The following is a 25393-nucleotide window of genomic DNA, read 5'->3' as shown; positions in this document are numbered from 1 at the left end:
TTGCTGGTTCTATACTGGCTGTTTTGCACTCATCAATCCAACCAGAGTTGGATCAATAGAGCACGGAGTAAATCATTGATTAAAGACAAACAATTGGAAACACTGTTTGCCTGGGAACTGACTTTTTCCCTAAAATTGACTTTTTGGTTAAGCACTTGGTAAATAGCACAAATTGCACAATAACCAAACACTGTAGCTACAGTATATGTTTATCTATATTAAAGTGTACCTTCTCTAGTTCAGTCAGACTTCAGGGATTCTTATGATTAGAATAGCCAGCAAGTCTAACACTCAGACGTCTCAGTTTAATAAAATTGTTATGGGTTCCTTTAGTTGAAACCTAAAACAGCATTCTCCAGTTCTGAATATAGACAGAACACAGTGTATATTAATGTATTATTTTTCTAGGCAAATTACTCAGAAAAACCACATGACAACTACAAAATCCTATGGTTAATTGCTATTGCAGGATTATCAACATTGAAATACAAAATTGTTGAAATCAACTGGTCCATTCTGTTTTTTACATGCACATGGGAAAAATGTCTATTTAGAAATACATGGATACAGGTTAAAAGAGCTAAAGAAATGAAAGGAATTTTATTTGACCTTGTAAGACATTATTGATTTTAGATTGAAGATTTCCAGAACTGCTTGCTATATAAACTAATATATCCATACCATTTAAGTGCAGAAGTATTACAGACTTCAACAAAGCTCTACCTGTTGTAGAAAGAGTTTGTTGATTTAGAGTTGATAGAATCTGCAAACACTATCACAGTGAGACACACTGGATCCTTTACTACTACAGTTATCAAGTAAGATAACAGTTCTAATTCTAACCTCAGCACCTTGAAAAAATCACAAAGAAACCTTGCAAACATAATAGTGCATTGGCAAATGAAAAGAGTTTTAGTTTTAGTCATCTAGTTTTAAAGGACACCATTTTGCTGAAAGCCAGTGGTTACACTATTGGTCTTTTGTCTTAAAAAGCAAACTCACTTTAAAGCACCTAGCAGTTTCACTATAGGCTTAAATACAGACTGTAACTGATGTAGTGATAGTAAGGGAAAAAGAAAGAGACAAAATCTATTTTATATCTTTTACAAAAAAATAAAGTCATATGTCTACTGGGGACTACTGGAGCAGGTATGCAGACGAGCTGATACAAATGAAAGAGGGCAATTTGACATTATAAGAAAGGTTCTGTACCTGAATGACTACAGTTGATCCAATTTCCAGCACCTCAGGCCCAGTTCATTCTTCTTCATATTCCTCAAACAGGATGAAATCTGTGAATGAGCCCTTGAATAAACCAAGCTCATCCCATGTCCATCGTGCTTAACTGTTAGACCTTTTTCTTTTTTTATCAAAATCTGTACAAATGGGACACATCTTCCAGCATCTTCAGAAGTCACTAAAGACATTTTAAACCCTATTTAAACAGCACCTAAAGAAGATGATCATAGGCTGCACCACATACAAAGTGAGCACAGAAGTAATAAAAATAGGATGTGAAATGTATTCACAAACATCAATAAATGCAAGCTTTTATACATGATGTCCTGGGACTGAAACATAGCTAAAAGAGGGAGTGAGTAGTTTTAAAATTAAAAAAATACACTAAACTGAATTAAATATGTACACTCTGTTGACCTTGTCTTAAAATAAAGTCACAGCTAGTGATTTAATTACTCTTAGCATGATATTGCCTAGATCAAGCCACTTTATTGCAGAGACCTTATTGACACAGATTCCCTTATTGCCTTCTCATCAGGTCAGCATAATGCTTTAGGTTTTATTATCTTTAGAAAATGTATTGAATCTGGAGTATAGTCAGCTATGGTCAAGCACTGTAATGAGTGTGTCCTATTGTTGTAATAAAAACTCTAGAATTGCTGTTGGCGTTACACTGTATGTGAAATGTAAAATGTAAAAAGAAAACCATGTTGTCCGCGGTAATGCTTAAACACATTTTTAAAACACTTTTCTCTAAAGTGAAGGATGATAATTGTGCTAAAAAGGTATATTGATTTGGCGTTTTTACCTTTAAAAATATTCAACACACTTAAGTTTATCATACAAACCTGGCACAGAATCAAAGCAACAAGAGGATGCATTTTCAGCATATAGCTACAATAAAAGTACCCATTTGTTTAACAAAATGCTTCCCAGAGACTACACATGCAGTGACATTATTAGTATTAGTATATTATGACTATTATTCTCCTGTAGGTAACTGATTTGGGTTATGCACTTCTCACGTACACCTCATATTTGTTATTTGCATAATGTATTGTAGATCATTGTAAGATCCTCAAGTGGCTACTTTTAGCTAACTCTTCCTTGCATTTTATCTTTGTCCAAAAACCCTATCTACAGATAAGACTAGAGTGGCACAGAACTCTATTTGGTCAGAATGACAATATTTAAAGCGTAACTCCAGGGTGAAAAACTCATTACTAAAACATCAGTTAAACTCTTGGTTTATACGGTATATCATGAATTTAATTAATTTATAAGAATTTTTTAAAACAAGAGAGGATGAAATTATTTTTCCAAATAATATTATCTGTATTTAATTTTTTAACTGAGCCTAAAAAAAATGATTTCCCTAAATAGAATTCTGTATGTAATGCAGTGTGAATTGTTATCGCCATCTGTTGGTTAAAAGTCAGTACTGCATGCATTGCGTCTTTAGTGTAATAAAACAAAAGGGAAACTTCTAAATGAAAGTACCTGCGAACATTCTTACAGTCAAGGTCAATTGGTGTAACAAATAAACAAAATATCAGAGACACTAAAAATGAATATTACTGAATCTTGATTGTGTATATACCCTAGGTATCATCAAGGTAAACACTAAAAAGCATCCATTCATTAGCAGAAAGCTTCTTCTTTCTGAAATGGCCCATGACACAGTTTGCAAGCTGAGATTACACGGTGTTTATGGCATGAATTCATTACATGGCACACAAACACTTAAATTTAATTTGACTAGTGATACCTGCACATGGAGCATTACAGCAGTCCAACCCTATGGACTCATGAAAGCCTCTCTCATTATCAGGAAGTCATAAGCATTAACTGATGTTTACATTATTTCTAAATGACAAAAGGACAATTATAAGTATTTTTTCAATATGTGACTCAAACCTCAAATCAGTGATTTAGCCTAATAATTCTGAATATGTAGTGACCAGTTGTGTACCATCATCATAGCATTGAGAGTTTATGCGATGTTAACAGATAACTTGACAAATACAATTGGACCAAGAATGGAACATTAAAGAACACCACAAGTAATATTTTCAAGGTTTTATGCTGAAATACCAAGCACGAGAAAGAACTGTCCATTTGATAGTAAAGATCAAAACCAAAAGAATACATTTACAGATGGGCTGATCCAGTTTCAAAGAGAATATAATAAATATATTTAATAATTAATGAGATAGACCACTGCCTCCAATGCAGAATTGTTGTCTAGCAGTGTTATAGTGCTCTATGCATAAGGATTTGAAGTTCTCATCAGTACAGGTTACAGGATCTAGCACATTAGGGGGAATATTGAGAAAATGATACTACAAAGATATACGATTCAAAGACGCTCAGGTGGGTAGCTGCATCAGCATTCATAAGCTGCAAAGGAACCAGTAAAGGTTTATTCCATGCTGAAAAGAGAAGAAAAGAAACACGATGTTTGTGTTTCATCACAATGTGATTTGTTGACACTTGAAGAAGGCTCCACAGCTGAAATATCACGTTTCTTTTCTTCTCTTTTCAGCATGGAATAAGCCTTTACATGATTCAAAGATAATGAGAGGAGTCACCACTGGGGATTAAGCTTTAATGATACAAGTTGATTTATATAGGTTTATGAAATTAACAGATGCAACTCAAGTAAAATCCTATACAGTAAATAAATACAAACGTTTTACTAAGACATAAAAAGAAAAAAATAAATGGTAAATATACTGTGACTGACTTTGAATTGAAAGCTTTATGGGCAAGAAAGACTTAGGCCATGTTTTAGTGTTTTACCGTTTACAAATAGGAAATGCACAGAAGCAATTAATGAAACTATTGTTGAAACTGCAATACCCTGCTAGACATCATACAGAATGCCAGTCCGCAAGCAGAATTTACAAATACAGTTTCTTTGGCATGCAAGATTAACTAGAATGCTTGGTACCACTACAGTTTGTGCTTTTCAGAGCATACAACAGGATCTTCTGCATTCTTGAATAATTAAAGCACCCACTGAAGTTAAGTTATTTAGGTCATTGCGGTTCACAGCTCAACACTTGTTTAACAGGATAAACCGACTCTGCGACAGAGATCTGGATTCTTATTTCATTGCCTTTATGGTTCCCAGGATTGGTATGCGACAAATGTGACCAGAACGCGCACGCAATCATTCCCTTATTCTAATCACCCATACAGGTGAGCTTTAAGCGAACGCGCACGCAGTTTCGTGCTTTTTTTCCCCTCGTTTGAATTGTATCTTAAGTTCAGCTCCAGAAGAATCTAACCATATTTTCTTGTCTGTCTGCAACGTTAAACGCCGGGATTTCGATATTTGAAGGGATTTCTTTCGCTATTGGAAAAACAGATTATATCACTTTCTTCGATAATACAGGAGACGATATTCAGAATGGAACAGGTGAGGCACTTGTGTTTTAATTTTTACGTTTGGGGTAGAATTACGCAATTCACCGTAATACAACTAAAGAAATATAGGAGGACAGCAGAGCCTCATTTTTTTCAGCGTTATCCATAAGCAAATAGTTGCGATGTCCGTTTTTCTAAAAGTTGTATTTCGCTATTAATTTTTTATTATCGCTGATAGTAAATATCGAAATCATTTTTTTCATATCGTTTTTACTTCCCTTATTTGCGTAAAATGTTACATTTTATAATGACTGAAGGATGTGAGTGTTAAAAACATTTTAAATTTTTTAGTTGTGAATAATAAATAGGCAACCATGCTGTTGTAACGGTTGGTTCCTCTTGTAATGAGAGTTCCATCTATTTTTTTTTGTTTTTATATCTTTTGAGGTATTTTACAGTTTGTTATCTTAAGTTTTAGCTCAGATCGAGAGTACTCCACCAGACCGTGCTTATCCAAGTAGCGAAATGAATACTTACATATGTATCCGAAACACTTCTTTAAAACGTTCCAATCATTATACATAACATTTTTCACAGGTTAATTGCATGATGTGAATGTCTGACAAATAGCTTTATTTTTGTGAATAGTCTACTTTTGTAATTGATCTTCCAGATTTCTGAAAGGTTTATCTATATTCATAATTAATTGATTGTGTTTTACTTAGTTAAGCCGAATGAAGACAGAAATGTTGTTGGGTTTTAAATTGACCGTAAATCTCTCCAATTACCTTAGGAGGAAGGAAGAGACATTAAAGGTTTACGTGCCACGATGCAGCACAGTCCAGCCTTTTTGAGAAATGGGAAGAGCAACAAACCTGCAATTGCTGAGAAACCGAAGGTGATACCACTGCCTGAGAAACGAGTTTCATGCCTACACACAGGGATATTGGCCAGAGAAGGAAAGGAAAATGTGGCAAAAACACCACTCTCACTTCCTCCAAAACCCAGCATCACACTTCAGAGCTGGCTGCAAAGCAAAGAGACTCCTGTGGCAAGAGATCCTAACATTAAAATGGGTTCACCAGACAACAAAGCCATGAAGTCTGAGGGAGTAATAGTAAGTGATGCCTTAAGACAAAATAATGTGCAGAGGTCTGTGAAGCCTGGCATGGCTCAGTTGAATTCATTTGAAACTACAAATCCACTGCCAGGCAAACCAGAAAAGTTGAATTGTGACTCTTGTGATTATTCAAAGCAGAGTTCCCTTTCAGTCCCCCCAACCTTGATGGAGGAACTTACTCGGGTTCTACTACCTACAGTAGCAAAACAGGGAAACCAACCTCAAGTCAGTGGCAAGTCATCAAAGGAAGATCTGGAGTCTGACACTGAAACACGTAAGACTGACATGTCAGTGGTTTCTCTTGCAGCAGTGGAAGAACCTGCAAGCTCCCAGGCAACTGGGCATGAACCTCAAATGGCAGATAAGATTGGTTTCTCCCAGCTGCAGAGAAATGACAGTGCAACTCTTTGTCTGCCAGCCAGTGTAATACCAGAGAACAAATCCAAAGTAAATGGAACTGTGCCCCACAGACATGCTTTTCCAAAAACAAAGAAGCAATTGTTTCCATTGTCATCGCCAATCAAACCAAAAGACATGTCTTGGGGACCAGCTGATCTGCCCCATGGCCTGAGCACAAGTCATCCTGAGCTTCCTGCTGTAGATTATTTGATGTCTGAAGATCCTATCACAGAGGAGGCCTTGATTCAACCCAAGAAGCACCAAACAGTGGCATTTCCTCTTGTACTGTCTGTTCCGTGCTCTCAGGCTGACAGCTCACCTTACAGTAAGTCTTCACAGTCTTCAACTTAAGGGTGGGAGGCAAGAAAGGGAGACAAAGATTTCCCCCAGGGTAATTCAGATGAAAACCCCCTTAGGGTTCTTCCCAGACTATTATTTATCTTAATCGTTAAATGAAAACATGATGTTATAACTGTATGGAGATTTGCACTTAATTGAAGCAGCTCAATTGACTCTATGCCTTCTTTTGTTACTGTATGGTACGAATTATAAAATATTGACAGTAGTTAGATTTAGGCACTGTCTTGAGTTGATTAAATTCCTAGACAATTGCTGAAAAGATCATTTGAAATATTTGGGGGAAAAATAAAAACAGTTGACAGATAAAAAACAGATGCAGAAATAACATCCAGCAGCACTGAAAATGAATAGAGCATTCTTTTTTTAGCTATGACTAGGTATTTAAAGTATTTGGTTCATTCCACTTTGCTTGTGTAATCTAGAATGTCTGCCATTCTCAAGAAAGCTCTCTGGTCACATTTTTGAGATGGGGGGAAAGTTCTTGAGAATTTGAATACTTATACAAATTTAATAAATAACATTTCTTCACCAGAGATTGACAAGAAAAGAATTTCAAAATGTAACTTGTATAAAAGGATAGTTTTTGCCATAGGTAGTGATATACTGTATATAGGTGGCAATTCCTACAACTATTTTCTTAAGAATGCAAAGTTTGCACTCCTTGCAGGGCATCTCTGGGGTTTATGATCACATTGGTGTTGATAATTTTCCAGGTGACAGAGAAATCAGAGCAGGTCTTTTTCCATCATATTTGGAAGCTGAAAAGCCTCCTCTGAGAAGACCTCTTCCAGATATGTGGTCACTGGGCAAAGCCCCAGAGAAGCCCCCCAGGCCTGAGATTGTGGACCTCAAGCCATTACAGACTGGGATGCAATACACCCAGAGACAGAATGGTAATACTGAAACAGTTATTGCTTATTTTTAATCAACATGAATGCCAAGAGACATGACAGAGTTCACATTCTGAAGGCTTTGTGCTTTCTTAAAGCATCATGTTTTTGTTCATTCACATTTCCGTATTGGAGTTTCACAGGACCCTCCCCTTATGTTTGCCTGCTATGCCTTTTTATTCATGAAATTTCTATTTTACTGCATACAGGAAGATAAAATTCTTGCAATAGTCATATTGTAGTACAATACAAATTCATTTAATGAATTAAAACTAATCACAACATTATAGTGCCAGAGCAGAAGTAACAAATCAAAATGACCCGTGAATTAACTAATTGTCATTTTGACAGTTTTTAAAGGTTTCTGTTCATCATATAAATTAATTAGTTATTTACTACCTTTCCATACTGAAACAATCTTTAGCTCAAGTAATGTTAGAGAAGGTATGTCCAATGAAGTCCCAGGGAGCATCAGTTTTTACTTTTTTTTCATTCGTTTCATTTTAATGCCAAGAAACAATTTTCCAAGGTTCTTTACCATAGACATACTAAAACATATTGGGAAGTAGCCTTGCAGGACTGGAGCTCTTGTGGACTCAGTCTGGACACGCTTATTTTAAAATGCCTGTTCAGGTATCTAGGTCTAGGTCTCCTAGTAAAAGTAATTAATACTATGCACTGACCTAATGTCACTTTTACGGCCAGATATCATTGCCAACATGATTCAGGAGTCCTATTATGCAATACTGAATTTTGTTTAGGGAGTGTCTTTAGCGGTTGTTGCTAGTAGCTCTCATAAATCAAAGGATCTTTTAGTTACCATTCAGTCTTAGTTACATCAAAGCCAGTTACTGTGCCTGCTTGGTTCTTTAAAACAGCTGAGTCCTAAATCATAAATAATGATACCTGTAAATATTGGATTGTCCACCCTGAGTCATGAGTAAATTAAGTTCTGATACTGAAGTTTTATTGTGCTAAATCTCTTAGTTTCAATTATGTGTACAGACCGAGTTTTTTTCCGTTTTGCTCCCTAGAACCTGAGGTTCTAGAATTGACAAAGACATCTGCTGGAGACATGAATGACCCAAATGAGAGGTAACATCATACCTGGTCAAGTGGCCAGCCCATCAGACTTTATCATTTTATCAATAAATATGTTGCTTTCACATGGATGTGGGAATTTATCCATTGCTATTGAAATGTAGAATTTAAATAGGCAGCATAACACAATTAGCAAACGATGTATGTAGTTTACACCGGAAATACTCTCTGCTGTTTGTGGTGTAGTCAGGACCATAACTCACAGTGGCATAGTGTTGGATCTAATCCTGAAAGGATACCTTAAATTCATATGATCTCAAAATCTCACATGAAAACTATACCAAAGGTATTGAACTAGAGTGTATAAATGGGGCTAGACATGGTGGATGATCCAGCATGAGTTAATTTTGTTCCCATCTGTCCCAGCTCCAGGAGTGGCTCTAGCTCTAGAAACTGGGGGTAGCAGGGTCTTCTGCATTCCATTTTATCCACATTCTTGAAGGATTAATCAAACCACACATTTTCTGTATGGAACTAGTTGAGCATTGTTTCCTTGTTTCAAGTGTAAAGATACCTAAAAACCCTACAGGACTGCAACACTCCTATAAATGTCTAGTTATCACTGCTGTTTTTCAGGTATGGCTCACCAGGCCAGTACAAAAAAATGCTCAATCTAAAGCTGAGCTGTGATTTTTCTTCTTTTTGGCTTTACTGTTTTTTTCCTTGCTGATAAAATCTTTGCAGAGTCCTTTGCAACCCATTTGATAATGTATATGATGACATTGAACTGAGAGGATTTCCACCATCTGCAAGTGCACAGAAGGATCAAGGAGTCCATACAAGTAGGGGATTATTATTACCAATTTGTTATAAAAGAAGCGTATTATGTAAATATATCTCTTGCTATTGGAGAATGCAAAAATTCCAAAATAAAAGTTATTTATGGCATTGTAGTATAGTTACAAGAAAATGACTAATGATCACAGTCCACTAAGATCTCATTTTAAGGGTTGTGAAAATGACAGAATCCTTAAACAGAAACCAACTTTTCATAGATTTGAAAAAGGTTTGAGTCAATGTCTCTCTACCGTTCCAATTATTCACCTCCCTACTCCCTATCATATAACCTGATCCTTTTTCTTATACACTGTTTATAAAACAGGTGAACCTTATAATAACACTGTTCTGAATAAGAACCTAGATGCAACCAAATAAGCTAGTTTCTTCCATTAGTGTTGAGAAAAAATAGTTTTTAATCTTCATTTATTTTTATGTTTTTAGCAGACCTGGATTCTGGAAGCCAACAAAAGGTAAGAGAAAAATTATTCTGATTAATTAACTCTATTGTCAGGATTGATGCAATCAACAGAATGTGTGATTTTATAAGAAATGCAAGTTTATCTCATTAGTCATCCATCTTAAGATTCTTGTGTTCTGAAAGTCTAAAACAAGAAATGTTAATGCACAGAGCATGTTTCTAAAATGCAATTCAACTGCTGACCTCATTCAGTTTTTTACCGCATGTCAGGTATTATTGTGTGGTAAATCACCATTTAATCAGCACCAGATCAGTGATCACTAAAACTTATTTGTAGATGCCGCCACGTTAAAAAAGCATATATAAATCAGGTAGCAATAAATATGAAGTTTTTTTTCTATTATTCATAAGGAAGTTTGCAATGAAGACTTAATTATTGACCTGCTTTTAAGTTTTACTGTAGGTTCAAATAAATTATTTATTACATAGATTATTGCAATTAATATGTATGTCTGTATTTAGGTTCTACTGTACATGTCGAAATCTGCATTACATTCAAAAAGTAAATGATCTTTCTAAAACAAATGCTTTATATTTTGTCTGTATTACTTGGGCTGTAAGATTTAATATGATATTTAGTAGCTCTGTCTTACCATGTTTTTCAGAATGAAGAAGCAAGGAAAAACGTGTGGTTTGTAAATTCACGGTAGATCTTAATACTTTCCTGCTCTACGAGCATAAGGAAAATTGAACCTGAGTCAGTGTTAGATGTAAATAAAAGAAATACAAAATCAATATTAGGGTCATTTATTTAAATGTTTTTTTCAAAAACTTTGTATCTTACTAAATTTGATACTAAAGGATAGTACTAAATAAAAGGTGAATTTTGTTTAAAGTCATCCAGGCACACTTAGAATGCATTGTAGAAAAAAAACTTATTTTTCAAGTACCTTGAGATTTCTTTTAACTGCTAAGGGCCTTCAGGATGCCAGATTTCTTGATTTAAGTGAAATTACATTAAAGGTAATTTAGAGTTCAGGTGGAATGATGAAAGAAAGGTGCTATCCAATTTGAGAGATGTAGTTTTTGAGACCCTTTCAAAAATATTTTCCAAGCAGTGTTTTAAGGTGAGGGCGTTGTTTAAGCTGATGACCCTCCCTTCACAGGTATGTTTTTATCTTTTCCTTTGCAGGGATCGATCCGAGAGTTCTGATAGTCAAAGTGACAAGGAGCAAAAGAAGAGGGAACGTCAGAGGATTGAGAAGGAAAGAAAGGAGCAAAGAGAAAAGGAAAGGAGAGAAAATGAAATAAAAAAGAAGTTTAATGTAAGTTAAAACATAGGGACTGCAGAGCAAACTTTGTCAGTGAAGATAGCATTCCTCATATTGTTTTATTAATTTTGTACATTTTATTTAAAACATTTTGAATTCTGCATTTGCTTTGAGGGGGACTGTGTGCTTATGAACCTGACAGAAATGTGAAACTGCTTCATTCTGTTTGTAGATTACTGGTTTAGAAGAGCCTTTGTACCATGCACGGGTGATAGCAGCAAGTAAAAGCTGGAGGAATGACCTGCAAGTGAAGGTTGGGGAGACCGTGAGCATTATTCGTACCACCAACTGCCCACCGGGAAAGTGGCTGGCGAGGGACTGCGACTCAAACTGTGAGTCTCGGCAGTGCTTCTGGATGTGCAGGGTTTAGTTACGAAAAACTGAGTTAGATCAGTAGATGCTGCATATCCAACCCTGATTCTGCCTAAAAAAGTTTTATGAAATGATGGATTAAAGTATGAAATCCATTTTACGTGCAAATGTAACAGGTGTCATGCTCTCAGCCAGTTACAGAAGTGATGTCACCCAATCTGAAATCTAGATGCTGTAAAATTCTGCTGCAACTAAGGCCCATGCCTTGATTTTTTTTCTTTACTAACCAAATTTTGAGTTAAAGCTTATTGTGTTTACAGGAAAAGATTCAGTTGTTTCACACTTTAAAATCTAAGGTGAAAATATTAAGGAAGAAATTAATGGAAGCATTTCATTCAGACATGTTTATTTACTTTGTTCAAAATTCTTGCATCCAATTCACGCGATTTTGCCATTCATTTTAGGTTGGGATTAAAGTATCTTGAATAAGTAATTATCATTTAGAGAAGTTTTCCTGTCAACACTTGCATTTCTGAATATGATAACAGATGGCTACGTTTTGGTGAAGGATCTGGAGTTGGATATAAAGGAAATACTAGAGCTTGGAAAGAAAACTTCACAGGCTGTGAGACGCAGCTCCAATGATGAGGATTCCTATAGCGTGGGAAGCAGGTATTCTGTCTGCAGTTGACTGCCAAAAAATAACTTTTATGCTGAAATTCTTCATTTTTTTGCATTTTATCTATAATAAATAATGAAGCACATCAAATCCATTTGAATATGATGAAATAAGAACAAGACATATGAGAGTGTTGCAGGGCTTGAGGGCATGTTTTTCCCCTGTGATGTGTACCTATTTTGCTTATGAGACTCTCACTACCATAGGCAAGATTAAGATGTACTCCTAAAACTTTTAGTATCTGAATGCATATGCTAATATATTGGTAATTTATTTAATACCTTCTGATTCCCAAGGTTCAGAAACCACCCAGGTCCCCACCTCAGTTAATTTGTCTCTCTGGGGAGAGTATTTAACATAACAGTGATAATATATTTATGATAATATTCTGATGGTATCATTAGAAACCAGTCATTTGTACTCAGCCTATTCATCACACAGCATGCTTGCAGTTCAATTTTTTTTATTTGTAGTAGAACAACTTGCTGTTTTGATTTCAAGTGATCATTATGAAAAGTAGATGTAACGTTTTAAAAATATCTAGCATTTTTTCAGTTATTGTAAATGTGTACATACTGTAGGTTCCTTTCCTGGCAATATACTGCACTTAATATGTATATACCACAACACTGGGTTTTAATACAGATTGTTTCTAATTTCAGTTGGCAGCCCAAAGAATTCTGATATTAAGAATGTAATCCAAGAAATGTGAATTATGATTTTGTTTTTGAACAATGCATTACGGTTCAGTAGCATATTTAAGATTTCAAAATAAATCTGATTTAAATATACTTAATAAAATGTTTATCTCTTGAAAGTCTAGTGTTTTGAAAATATCAGTGGTCTTCATAACATTTTTTTTCAAGGATTCAAAACCATCACATTATTATAAAAAAGTATTAAATGGGAGGTTAGATGGATAGGTGTGACCTATTGCACACCTCTTAATGGATTTTGCAATGAATAACCTAATGAGTGATAATATGCAGGTCCTACTTGCACTGAGGAGAGGCCACAGTAATTATTACGAGAATTACAGGTAGTGAACTAAAATAGAAACACCTGTCTAAATCCCAGCATGCTTAGGGTGATGGTTACTGATGATTATGGCTAGCATGGTTGTGAGAGGAGTGATGAATGGGTCCATTTGGCAGCACATCTCACAGATCTTTCATGAGCAACAGTGCCTATGGTGTCGGCATGGAAGTCGGAGGGAAAAACATCTTCAGCAAAGGGCAACTGTTGAGCGCAAGTGAATAATCAAGAATCATGATACCAGTGCATTAATTCAAAGTGTAAACAAAACAAGTTAGATCTTTTGACTGAAAATTGCAAAGTGGTGTGCAAGCAGCCTGTTAATCAAAAGTGGTCCACTGGTAACTGCACAGAGCAGAATACCTTAGTTGGATTGCAAGCACAAACCACTCATCATACCTGGCAGTGCATGTTTGAAAGTCCATTTTTGCAAAGAGCACAGACAATGGACTATCAAGCAGTGGAGAAATGTGATATGGGTGTGGCTCTGCAGGCTTTACTGCTTAATTACAATAATAAAGAGTTCCGTAATGTTGTAGGCACATTTTCCTGCCATGGTTTGGGTGAACTGAACACAATTGAGCATTTATGGAATATTCTGGAATGATACACTGAGTATTTTCCACCTCAACCAGCCATTACTTGACTGACTTTTTCTTGGAAGAATGGTCCCTCTAATAGAATTCCATACACTGGGAGATTCTGTGCCACAGCGCATATAGGGTATACCGGCTGCATGAATTGGCCTAATGCCTCATTAAATTACTTTACATTGATGTCAAGTGCCTGTACCATCTTCTAACAAATAAAACAGTAATGTGTTTATGTACATGATGTTATGTAATAGTGTTTTGGATGTTTTTTAACTTGTTCAACCAGTTATTGCTCAGACTCACATGCTTGTTGTGTATATTTTTGTGCTTGTTGTGTACATATTTCCCATAGCCTTAGTGCTGTTTCCATAGCTAGCATACGTATTTCTAGGTACAATGATTTTCTGCATTCTAACTGTAATTGTTATTTTGCAGGTCTTCTGCCCTTTATCCAGTTTCTACTGGCAGTTGTAAGTGGTCCTATTTCTTTAATTTATGAACAGTGGATTATACTGCAGAAAGCACAATTTTGTTCCAAAGTGAATCCTTTTCACATTGACCAATAAGGGGCTATTTGGGTTTGGCTTTATACTAACTGAGCTCATGCAGTGTGTTTTTATCTCAGTCACAGATGACAGTGAAGAATGGTCCTGCGATGATGAACTTATCCTACCTCCCGAGTAAGTACATACTAGCAACTTGCAACTGAAAGAACCCAAGAAATATTGTCACATAATATGATTTATGCTTTTTTGTGATGTTTTCCACATCTGCACCACACATACTGAAGGTGTTATTCTCTTGATATGTAGGGCAAATTGGTTCCTTTTTTAAATTTTCTTAATTTTTACTAGTTATGACTTAAATTACCTCAATCAGTATCTAATTAAGTCTATCACGTATTAAGTGCTTATACAACAAAGATGATCAAACATATTACATTTGACCAATTAATCAAAAAGGCACTACAAGTTTTTAATCAATATCAAAAATCCTTATTTATTATTCTAAAATCATACATGAATAGTGATAAGCTTCTTATGATATTCAGTTTAGTATCGTATCCAGGTGTCTACATGTAAATAAGATGTACAGCACTGATGTTTTGTGTATGTATTAGAATAAACACATAGTTCAGCTGCCATAGAGAGCAGCCATATGAGCAGTGGCTGTGCCTTATTAATCCTCATCAGATTGCTAATTTTGACAGGTGACATGCATGTATATAAAGGAACAAGTAATAGGTTAATTCCATGCTGAAAAGAGAAGAGATAAAACACAACGTACATGTATATATGCATCTATAAGCAAATATCTACTCGGTTTTCTTGTTTCTAGAGTGCATCTTCCTACTCCCTCGGATCCAGAAGCAAGTGAGTATGAGTTCTAGTGCTTTTGAGCTACAGACGTTTCCCCTTTAGGAAAAGGTTATGGCTAAAATATGAGATGTTGCAATGTTAGTGTTTTCTTTGATGGTGACTTTGTTGCTGGAGTTTATGCATTATAAAGAGACTTTTCTAAAAACATGCAGGGTTTCTAGTCTTGTATCAAAATTAAATACTTAAAAATTAAAAAATTCTGTAGTAATATTAAGATTGTATTATTTATTGTGACAGATAGTAGACCTGTGAGTGCTGATTATACAGATGGTGAAGCTGCTCAAGAAGACAGCCATTACCAGTGAGTGTAATTGATTATCATTTCTAGAATTAAAACGTTGATGACTGTAGTGTGCTCTCACGAGGCACCAGTTCTGTAGGGTTTGGGCATTTAGGGGGACAATTATTAATTGTAGCCGTAAATCACAAAATGATTCTTTTAATGGCTTTAGAATCCAACCATGCGATATAACTCAAACAACGCACACACACAGGTACTAATACACGAGGATACATTTATTAATACATAGAATATGCATGTAAACCTAACAGATCTTATCGAGAGGGTTATCAGAATACAAAAGATATATATTCAATCAGTTACGAAGAGTTACATATATCAAGAGGACATACGTTCAGTATATCATTCATTTAGACCATTTCGTAATTGAACTTGGTTACAACTTCTACATTAGATACTCAAAACAAGTACATAACTCTTAGGAATTAAATTGATATCAACTGGTTGGGATAACAATTGAATTCTCGAGCTGTAATGCATTGAAGTTGAATACTCATCCAATCTCTGGGGATTCAGATCTCCTGCGGGCACAAAGAAACAGTTGCAGGCTGTTGCTGTCCAATCCGCGCTCTCTGGCTCGGTGCCAGGCTGTGCTGTGCGGCTTGCGACGGTGCGCTGCTGATGCTCACTGACCGGCTAGTTAGTGTTGGCTTTAACTAGCAAAGTTTGTGCACAGGAGAAAAGATAACTGTGGGTCCCAGCAGGTCAGGAAGAAGACCGGTTCGTTCCTGATGAAGCGCTAGTTCTGAATAGTGATTCAGCTGTCCACAGTTCCGACCTGTTCACGAGGCTTGCTGCTGATGCTAACCACGGGTGGATCCTCTGGTTACTCTCTGGCAACCTTCGCTCTAGACTCTTAGAACAGAGGAAAGTTCTGGCACTCGGACACACTGGCCGTTCCGTGGTTGTCCAGACATCTTTAAATCAGCCTGCATGAATAGCTTCTCTGTGGCTGCACCACAGAGATGAAGAGAGAGATGGAGCCTCATTTGGGAAAGCACAGCAACACTTAATTCTGTCTTATTAATAAGCATTGCCGCTACAATGACAAATCATAAAAAAATCAGATTCCCCATTAAAAGATCATTTTAAGATCATGAAACAATTTCTAGAATTAGGATATACAGTACCTATAAAGAAAGATCAATGCTTTTTAATTTTTATTAACAGGTTTATATTAGTTTAATAGTTTCAACATTTTAATTATCAGTTATATTGATTATCAATTCTTAATTCATTCTAACTTAATATCTCTGCTTGCACTTTTCAGGATGCAAAATGAAGCACTTCAGAAACTTGCCACTTTTTTTCAAAGCCGTGTAGAGACAAAGGAGCAGCAGGAAGAAAACAGGGATGTGAATCCTGAAATGTAAGTTCCTTTTTGCCTGAATGGATGCCACACATCTTCTTAGAAAGACATTCTGAACAGGTCTGGTCTTCAAAACATTTGCTTGTTTTGACAACTAAGTCCTCATATCTTTGTAGTACTGTCCTGAAAAAGCAATGGGGTTTTTTTAGGTTGTGAAGAACAATCCACTAACTAAATCAAATACTATGTTAGTAGTTCAGGTGGGTAGCTGCGTCAACATGCATATGCTGCAAAGAAACAAGTAATAGGTTTATTCCATGTTGAAAATAGAAGAAAGAAAATGCAACGTTTTGGCTGTGGAGCCTTCTTCGGAGGTAAGAATGATAGGGCAGTCAGCAAAGATTATATAGAATGGGGAAAACAAAAGCCAGAGGAGAGAGAAGGAGGTGGGAGCAGGGGAGAGGCAGAGTGGCCAATCAAGTGGTGCCAGACGGTGAGATCAGTGTGATCATGGCTGTGGTGAAATGAGAAACTATGGGCATGGAGAAATCTTTAATTTTCACAGCCCTAACATGTTCTCTGAAGTGGTCTCTGAGTCTCTTTCCTGTTTCCCCAATGTAGATGGCTGGGTATTTACAGCAAGAAATACAGTAAATAAGATTGCTGGAGGTACACGATGTCATCTGAGTGATCCGGAATTGTCCTGAGGGGCCATGAATGAGTGTGGTGTCAGATATGTACTTGCAGGTGGTACAGTGAACTCTGTTGCAGGGGAAAGTGCCTGGTGTGGATGATTGCTGAGGGCTGTCAAGTGAGCTGTGAACAAGAAGGTTACTCAGATTAGGTGGTCGGCGATATGAGATGATAGGGCGGTCAGGAAAGAGGGCCCAAATGGAGGGATCATCCTGTCGGATAGGATTGTTAACGATCCTGGGCATAGAGAGTGTGTTAGGGTGGTAGGGAAGCACCAAAGGTTGTTAGGCTGGGAGTTTCTGATCGAGTTGATAGTCTGAGGACTGTTTTTGGCTCTGATGAGGGCCCTGTCAATAACACGGGTGGTATATCCTCTGTGAAAAGAAACTGTGAAAAGGGGAGAGTTTTTTGTGTGTTTGGGGTGAAATGAACTATACAGAAGATAGCTATGTGAATCTTGGGTTTGTAATAGACCGAAGTAGAGAATTGGGGATGGTTAATTGATAGGTTTATGTCTAGAAACGGAAGAGTAGCGGAGGATATGTTAACTGTATATTTGAGGGACGGGTGGAAGTTGGTGAAGTGATGCAGAAAGTGCTCTAGCTGGTCATTAGAGCATGTGGTGGCGCCAGCTTGTAGAGGTCCAGGACAAAGCCAGTGTAGAACTGAAAAACCAATATAGATTTCTGTCAAAATTAACTTAAAATCCAAATCAACAGGACAATTCATTTTGTGTTTATAAAGTGTTTACATAATGTTATCTATATGTGAAAATGTTATCAAATTAAGTTGGCAAAATGAACCTAATATCTAGAGTTGTGTAAGTATTTAAACATATGTGAAATACTGAGTGACTTTAAAAAGTATCAGCCTAATCTGTAAAACTCATAATAAGCTTGGGAAAGCAGGAAAGCATGTTCTCTTGAAAAGAATGTGTGCTCAGTGAGAGGTGAAGTACCTAAGGAAGTGAAGTCATGAGAACATTGCTGACATTTTGCATTTTTCGCTTGTATTTCCTCCCACACCTTCATAATAATCTTTTACTGTTTGATCCTAGCCATGTCATACAGTAGGTTCCAGAAATGCATGAGGCTAAAAATGATCTTAACATGGTTTGAATGTCTTTTCTCATCATACAAGAATATACTTGTGTTGAATACACTAACCTTTTTATACTCTTTCTCCCTGTCATGTCTATCAAGACAAGAAAAACAATCAAGTAAGTGAAATAGTCTGTTCTCTTACTGCTGATTGTGTTGCCAGCTTGTCATTAGTATAAGTAACTGTTAATATTTTGCTCCTTTGCATCATTTATATCAAAACAATATGTCCAGAGATCTTAAGTATAGCTGATGAACTGCCGTATGGCATTTAAACTGAATGCAGTAAAAAATTTAAATGACAAGTTTCCGACATCAGCAGTTACTGAAATTTGCTTTTCTTGACAGCTGTTTTGCTTCCCATGGAGGAAAAACTCTCCCAGTAAGTAAATTTATTTATGTGTACTGTTGGAACAAAAAACAAAACAGACTTCTCTTTAACATTTTTTTCAAAAGCACAATCATGTTAAAACTATGCATCAATCACGGTTAACTTTTACAAGGTTTAATAGTCAGAGTTCTGGATTTTGTGTATTTTTTCTAGTGTCTGGAATGACTTCAGCTGATTGTTTTTGTCCTCTGTGATCTTCCCAGTGCATGCGTAGATGATTATTTCCCTCTCTCACACATGCTTTTCCTTCAGAGACCAAAATCCAGCTTATGAACCCATAGAAATTGTCCAAAATCAGGCAAAGCTGAAGGAGAAGAAACTGAATAGTGCATGTGGAACGGAAAGGTAGAGTCTTTGATGTAACAAAATAATGTACCCCCTCCCCCAAATGTCTGTTGTTAAAGAAAACGTTCTTCAAATCAAGTCTAGTAAAAAGATATCCAAGCATTAGCACAAACCCTACTCCCCAGGCTTTCCTGGTCAAACTACACCAAAGCTACCGTACACTAACACTAATTAAACCATGTGAGAGTGTGCATTAAAATTAAACTATTCTACGATTAGTGATTTAAATCTAAGTGAGCTGTATACTATATATCTTGAGGCCCTCTTTAGCGGTTTCTAGCATATTTGAATGTAATAAGTATTTCTTATTTGAAATACTTCAGATCAAAACTTTGTTGGCATTTATTTTTTAATTAATATAGGATAAATTCGATTTTTAAATTGACCGTTGGTCTCTCATAATTGTTTGCAATATACGTTATTTGTAAATCTATAGTCTCGAAGCCTCCTTGGTTGGGACTTAGAGATCTAAATTACAAGACTTTCACAACAGAAAAAATATTTATTAAGTTTTGCATAGATGTTTTCATGAGGAAAAGTTATGCATCTTACACCTCATTTATTGCTCTAGACCACAGTTGTGTACTCCCAGGGGTTTCTAGCCCAGGTCCTGGACAGCCTTACTCCAGCTAATCTTACTGGTCACGTGGTTCTAAACTGTGCCAGCAACTCTAAGTCTTTGATTGATTTATTAAATATTTGCTGAAGAGTACCCAGATTCTGATTCTACCTTATCTCTAAATTATTTAGTTTAACAATTTACCTTCTCATTTGGTCCCAGTGAGATTATTCCAAGTCTTTAGAAATAGATTATTTAATGATGACCTATAAAATCTACTGGACTGTGGCTTCTCAGGTCCAGGGTTGGAAAACCTAATTCTATGTACTTTTGTACTATGCGGAGTATGTAAAAATAAATTGTAATTTATATATATTTGTAATTTCTTTCTTTTTTATGTTTGTCCCCAAAGAACCAAAAAACTAAAAGGTAAGAATCAAAATTCTAAATGACAAATACTTAGTATTTTTTCTAGATTTTAAAATTTTAAATGCTAATTTAGTTTTTTTTCTTTCAAGTCATGAATCCTTATCTTGATCTGCCTACAGCTGCTCAGAGGTATGTTACACACTACATTATTGTTGTTCCTGCAATATAAAGTCTTTTCATACTGTATTTTAATAATGCATAGGCAATCTTTGTGAAATGCAAAGACTATAATAATCACCATGAAATATTTCATATGAAATGCATTTTTTTTTGTGTTGGGGGTATCTTCTCATTGAGAAAGATTGCCTTAATTTGCTCATTTATACTTATGTCAGTGAGTGGAAAAAATAAAGGCCTGCAAAGATCATTCAGAGAGTCTTTAAGTTTTTTTTTATAAGAACATAGAATGGTAACAAAGGAAGGAGACTTTTAGCCCATATAGGACATTTTGTATTTAGTTGCTAATTTATCAGAATCTCATTCAGCCATTTCTTAAAGTAGTGGTTCTCAAACTTTTTGGACCAAGTACCACCCCTGATCAAACCAAAGCATCCAAGTACCACCTACAAGTCATCTTCTCATAGGAACCCCAGAAATTCTCAATGACCAACATGAGCACACGTGCGCGCACACACTCAAATACACATATAATAAATATTATAATAATAAACTTTATTTGATATAGCGACTTTAAAGGTGGCTTCTCAAAGCACTTTACAGAAAAAAACAGGAACAACAACAAATAAAAATAAACAAAAAAGCACCATTTCAGTGAGAGGAGTGAGCCTGTTTAGTCTAGCAAAGCAGATGTGAATTCATTTTTCGAGCCTTGATACAATTCACAACAGAGTCTAATAGATTTTAAATCTGGATTTTCTTGATGGCAACGGTCTTGCGGTGGATGCTGCAATGCGTCCATTCATTTCTGGAGCAACCTCTCTAATTCGTGCAACTACACCGCTGTGTCGGCTTGTCATTGCTCTAGCACTGTCTGTACAAACTCCGACGCATTTTATCCAGCTGATGATATTCTCTTCGATAAATTCATTCAGAAGCTGAAATATGTGCTCTCCTGTAGTTCCTGTTGGTAGCGGCTTACAGAACGGAAAGTCCTCATGGGACGTACCCTCAAACTCATATCTAACGTAAATGAGCTAATTGGCCAAATCAAATGCATCTATAGACTCGTCTAATTGCAGTGAAAAACATCTGCTCTGTCAGTGTAATTTTGATATCATCTGCCATTTCAATAATTCTATGAGTGACTGTGTCTTTCAGAGGGGGCAGCAGGTCAAGCTGTTTAGCAGCTTTTTCTCCACACATAATACGTGTCATCTTTTTTGCCAACGGTAAATAAGGTTCTTCACAAATAGTTTGGGGCTTACCTGCTTTAGCAATCTGCAAGCTTGCATGTTCCCCCGTTTCCGTTTCAGGAGTCTGTCTCGAAACACAGTGACGTTCGGTGTATTTTTCTCAAATTAACTTAGAACAGTTCTTAAATATTTTTCTGTTATCTATCACGCTTTCCTGTGCTCACAAGATTAACAGCGTTCCTACTGTAGCACGCATTTCTATGCATTTCTATGTTTACAACATTGGCATTGTTCCAAAATCACGCACATTCTCCTACCTCCCTATTTGCTGGAGATAGGATTTTTTAAATACAATTGGCCGCTTTCATTCATAGCACTCATTCCTATAGAATGGCATAGAATTACATTGTAGTTCTGTGTCCACTCAAGTATTAGCACGCGCTGTAGCATAGTACGTAGGCTGCGTATTTGACACGTCTTAAAATAGAAAATATGAAAACCCGTCCCGATTTTTCAGCGCACACAACAAAGTTCCAGGGCCATGTGGCGTACCAGCTGGCGGCGCTCTGCGTACCACAGTTTGAGAACCACTGTCTTAAAGTAATATGAAGCCATCTTCCACAACACTTTGTTTGAAGATGTTCCTGCTATTCACAGTGTAACTAGTGAGGAGAGGGGATCCAAATCCAAGAATGCTATTAGAGACAAGGGAAAAAAAAACGGAAAGAAAATGACAAAGGAAGAGAAGGAGTTCAGGAAAAAGTTTCAGGTGAGTTATATGGTAACTGTTTCTCCATTTACTGTACTTCTCTCTGACACTACATCTTTTGCTTTCTCCAACTTTGGACATGAAATGTGTTGAGTATGCTGCACAACACTAGGTCTTTGCCTTTTACCGTAGAAATTGTTTCCATACCTAAACAGTTTTTACATAGTCTCAAAAGTAAGTGAGAACAAACTACCAGGAGTTGGTTTAGAAGTCACAATGGGTACGTAAAACAAGCAAACAAAATTGTTCTTATCTTTGTAAATCTTGTTGTATTGCAATATTTTTGTCACTTTATATTAGTCGCAACATTTTATATTTTTTATGTTCCAATAGTTTTGCAGTACATTTGGAATGCAATAAGTTTTACTTATTACTTACTCTAATACAGATTTGGATATTCTAGTATTTAGCTGCATTGGCATGCGCAGGCTGCAAAGGAACAGGTAAAGATTTATTCCGTGCTGAAAAGAAAAAAATGTTTCGGCTATGGAACCTTCTTCAGATTCTCTTTTTTTCATGGAATAAACCTTTACCTGTTCCTTTATATATTCTATAACGTGAATGTTCTAGTTTCTGGTTCCCTTGAAAGTCGGACTGTATCACTTAATGTACAGGTGTGATAGGGAGACAGGTGTGGATGTGACGAAAGCTGCTTATTTTCATATTGTTTCAGTACACCAAGCCCATTGAGGTACAAGGGCAAGCAGTGGTGAATTACATCATTGTACAGGAGTTTCCTGATAGCCGTGACCTGCCCATTCTCCCTGGAGAGAATCTGGATATTATTGATGTGAGCAGTGCTGATAGACTCATTTGCAGAAACACGGCTGGAAAATGTAAGGATAATTTTGTTTTCCATTTCTGAGGAAAGTAATATTCTCTGTGGTTGTGAAAGGCCCTGTCATAAGTGTTTAAATCCTAAATTTAATGGCTAAAAACTATGACCATAGTAGTAGTTCAGATCAATTAAGGCAATAGTTGATTGAAAATTATTTAAGAGCAAAGCTCTCTGCTCTTATAAGACCTAAAATGAATTGCAATATTGTGTAATATTTTTCAAATGTTTTTCAGCAGAAGAGAGAGTGTTTTTTCTTTTGTGGGTCACAATGTAGCCCCCTTTGTAAAGCATTGTTATTTATAGTAGACACAAGATTTTTTTTTTTTTACTCTGAAAACCTTTGATGGGCGTAGACATTGTGTATATACAGAAATGGAATAATTGTCTCAATGGTTTGTTTGCAGATGGCAGTGTCTTGCTAGAAAACCTAACTTTGGTAAGTATTAAGGCAAAATTGTCACTAGGAAAATTTTAAATATTTTGAATGAAGATATGTTAGATATGAACATTATAACTGTCTATTTTTAATTAAAACGTTAGCATATTAAATACATTTTCCTTTAAAGTCTGTGATGTGCATTTGTTACACATTGTGTACATTTTGATTCCTTTCTTTTTTACAGTTAACGTAATGCTGGACAGGATCCAATCAGCAATATTGTTTATCTCGATTGAGAACCACCTTGTGTTGTGTACAAAATGTATATTTGCTGGTGAAGGATTTTCTTTGAGTTAATTTAAAGTGAAAATGGGACCTTATGAAGTATTCTCTGGAAAGCACTGATAAGAGGGACTGAGTTGGTTTTGCAAGTTTTGTTTTACTTTCTCGTCTTCAAAACTTACCAGTCAGTTCTGTTGATAACTGTTTACATGAGAATGTAAACACAAAACCAACTGAGTCACTGTAATCAAAACTTAATATGAAGGTAACATGAATCACTTACATCAAAAAGAATGAAATGTTTTTCTGAGAAGATAGGAATTATTGCTGTTGGATTTTCATAATACAAAGCTTAAAAACTTTCAAACTCTAACAGTTCTTAGGCTAATTTAGAAACTGATTTGAATAGCATTGTGTAATCATGCATTTTTCACCAACTCATGATACAAGAATTAAAGTTGTCAGTATAGTGTGCACATAGTGTGATGCAGTCTACGAAATTGAGAATATAGAATCCTGGTCACAGTCTGTTACCAGAATTAATTCACAGGGAGCACTGTAATGATCTTTGTGCACATACTGTATGAGCAAGAATATCACCTACATTTATTTAGACCAGTGCACAACGGACACCCCTATAGACACCTGGTCCAGTAAGTCCAGAAATTGATGAAGGTGAGGCTGTGCAACCTGCAATGCTAGTTGATCAGGTTTTTGATGACCAGTGTTAAAGGATATTAGACAAAATCCACAGCCATTGCCGAACTCTTCACAAGGTTGTCACACTAATGAGATGATGTTTGCATTAATCTGGAACAAGAAAAACATAGAAATCTAAAATCTTGGTTGTTGCTACTACACTCTTTAACTGCACAAATCTCAGTGTGAGATGTTTTAGGTTTATGTTAAGACCTATGTGTATTTTTAGTTTATTACATATACAATTTTCAGTTGACTATTTACAGGATGTACAGATGAGCTAAAGTAAATTGAGTACTGCATTATAACTAGAAAAGTACAGCATTTCCAACATATGGTTGACTTCTGTATTTTTAAATTAAATTCATCCCTGTGCTAGGGGATATAATAATCCTATTTCAATGTAATTGAAACAATCAGTGCTACAATCAATAAATGTCATAATTTAAAAATCTTCATTCTACGTTATTGAATCTGTGGAATTTACTGGATTAAATAGGTATTTAGAGAGTGAGACCGCAATTTACACTAGCACTGTAGGTAATGGGACATGATTAACCATGACAACTGCCTCATAGGTAGAACAACTTATTAAACTGTGCAGTACAGTAAAGTATTATTCTTCCTAAAACTTTAGCGAGATTAGCATTTCCTTTAATAAATATATAAGATAATCAATACTGACTATGATTATGCTAACTCCCAGCCCAGACTGGAAATTAATCATAGTTTATAATATTTGTCAGTCACTTGAAGTTTTTACTTATATCTGTATATGTAATTGTGTTTAGTTATGTTTCTGGTTTAGAATTTTTTGTATGTATAACTGATACTCATCCTCATGTACGGAAACAAGTTAAATCATCTGACAAAGCAAAAACTACAAGGGCACCGGACAGATGAATTACTGTTGTGTTATGCCTATGCGTAACAAACTTGTTAGTCTTGAATAAAAACAGATGCTTAAATTTTTACTTT

At 35.9% G+C, this 25393-nt stretch overlaps 1 protein-coding gene across 5 annotated transcripts; it reads left to right on the top strand.

Moving 5' to 3' along the window:
- The first annotated feature begins 4424 nt into the window (after positions 1-4424).
- LOC148823650 (uncharacterized) lies at positions 4425-25389 on the top strand. 5 transcript variants are annotated; one of them, XM_088927273.1, is made up of 24 exons: positions 4425-4663; positions 5405-6455; positions 7204-7383; positions 8415-8475; positions 9166-9263; positions 9706-9731; positions 10345-10370; positions 10872-11004; positions 11183-11342; positions 11871-11994; positions 14065-14099; positions 14255-14309; positions 14968-15002; positions 15246-15309; positions 16580-16678; positions 18514-18530; positions 18760-18793; positions 19055-19147; positions 20119-20135; positions 20225-20264; positions 22106-22217; positions 22891-23053; positions 23460-23491; positions 23679-25389. In XM_088927273.1, exons 1-24 carry the CDS (start codon positions 4655-4657, stop codon positions 23685-23687), a joined length of 2673 nt encoding a protein of 890 aa, XP_088783399.1. In that variant the 5' UTR covers positions 4425-4654; the 3' UTR covers positions 23688-25389. The 5 variants fall into 5 exon arrangements, with proteins under 5 accessions (XP_088783399.1, XP_088783397.1, XP_088783398.1 ...); XM_088927271.1 differs by having other exon boundaries at positions 10345-10385; XM_088927272.1 differs by having other exon boundaries at positions 9703-9731.
- The last annotated feature ends 4 nt before the right edge of the window (positions 25390-25393 follow it).

This window comes from Atractosteus spatula, chromosome 11, assembly GCF_055471065.1.
Source record: "Atractosteus spatula isolate fAtrSpa1 chromosome 11, fAtrSpa1.hap1, whole genome shotgun sequence".
In the NCBI taxonomy this organism is placed as follows: domain Eukaryota; kingdom Metazoa; phylum Chordata; class Actinopteri; order Semionotiformes; family Lepisosteidae; genus Atractosteus; species Atractosteus spatula.
The sequence above is the reverse complement of the archived record's forward strand: the minus strand, read 5'-3'. Positions and strand labels throughout refer to the sequence as shown.

Coding starts and splice junctions, on each gene's coding strand:
- LOC148823650 (XM_088927270.1), top strand. Junction 6,456..7,203: donor GGCTGACAGCTCACCTTACA/GTAAGTCTTCAC, acceptor ATAATTTTCCAG/GTGACAGAGAAATCAGAGCA. Junction 8,476..9,165: donor ATGAATGACCCAAATGAGAG/GTAACATCATAC, acceptor AAATCTTTGCAG/AGTCCTTTGCAACCCATTTG.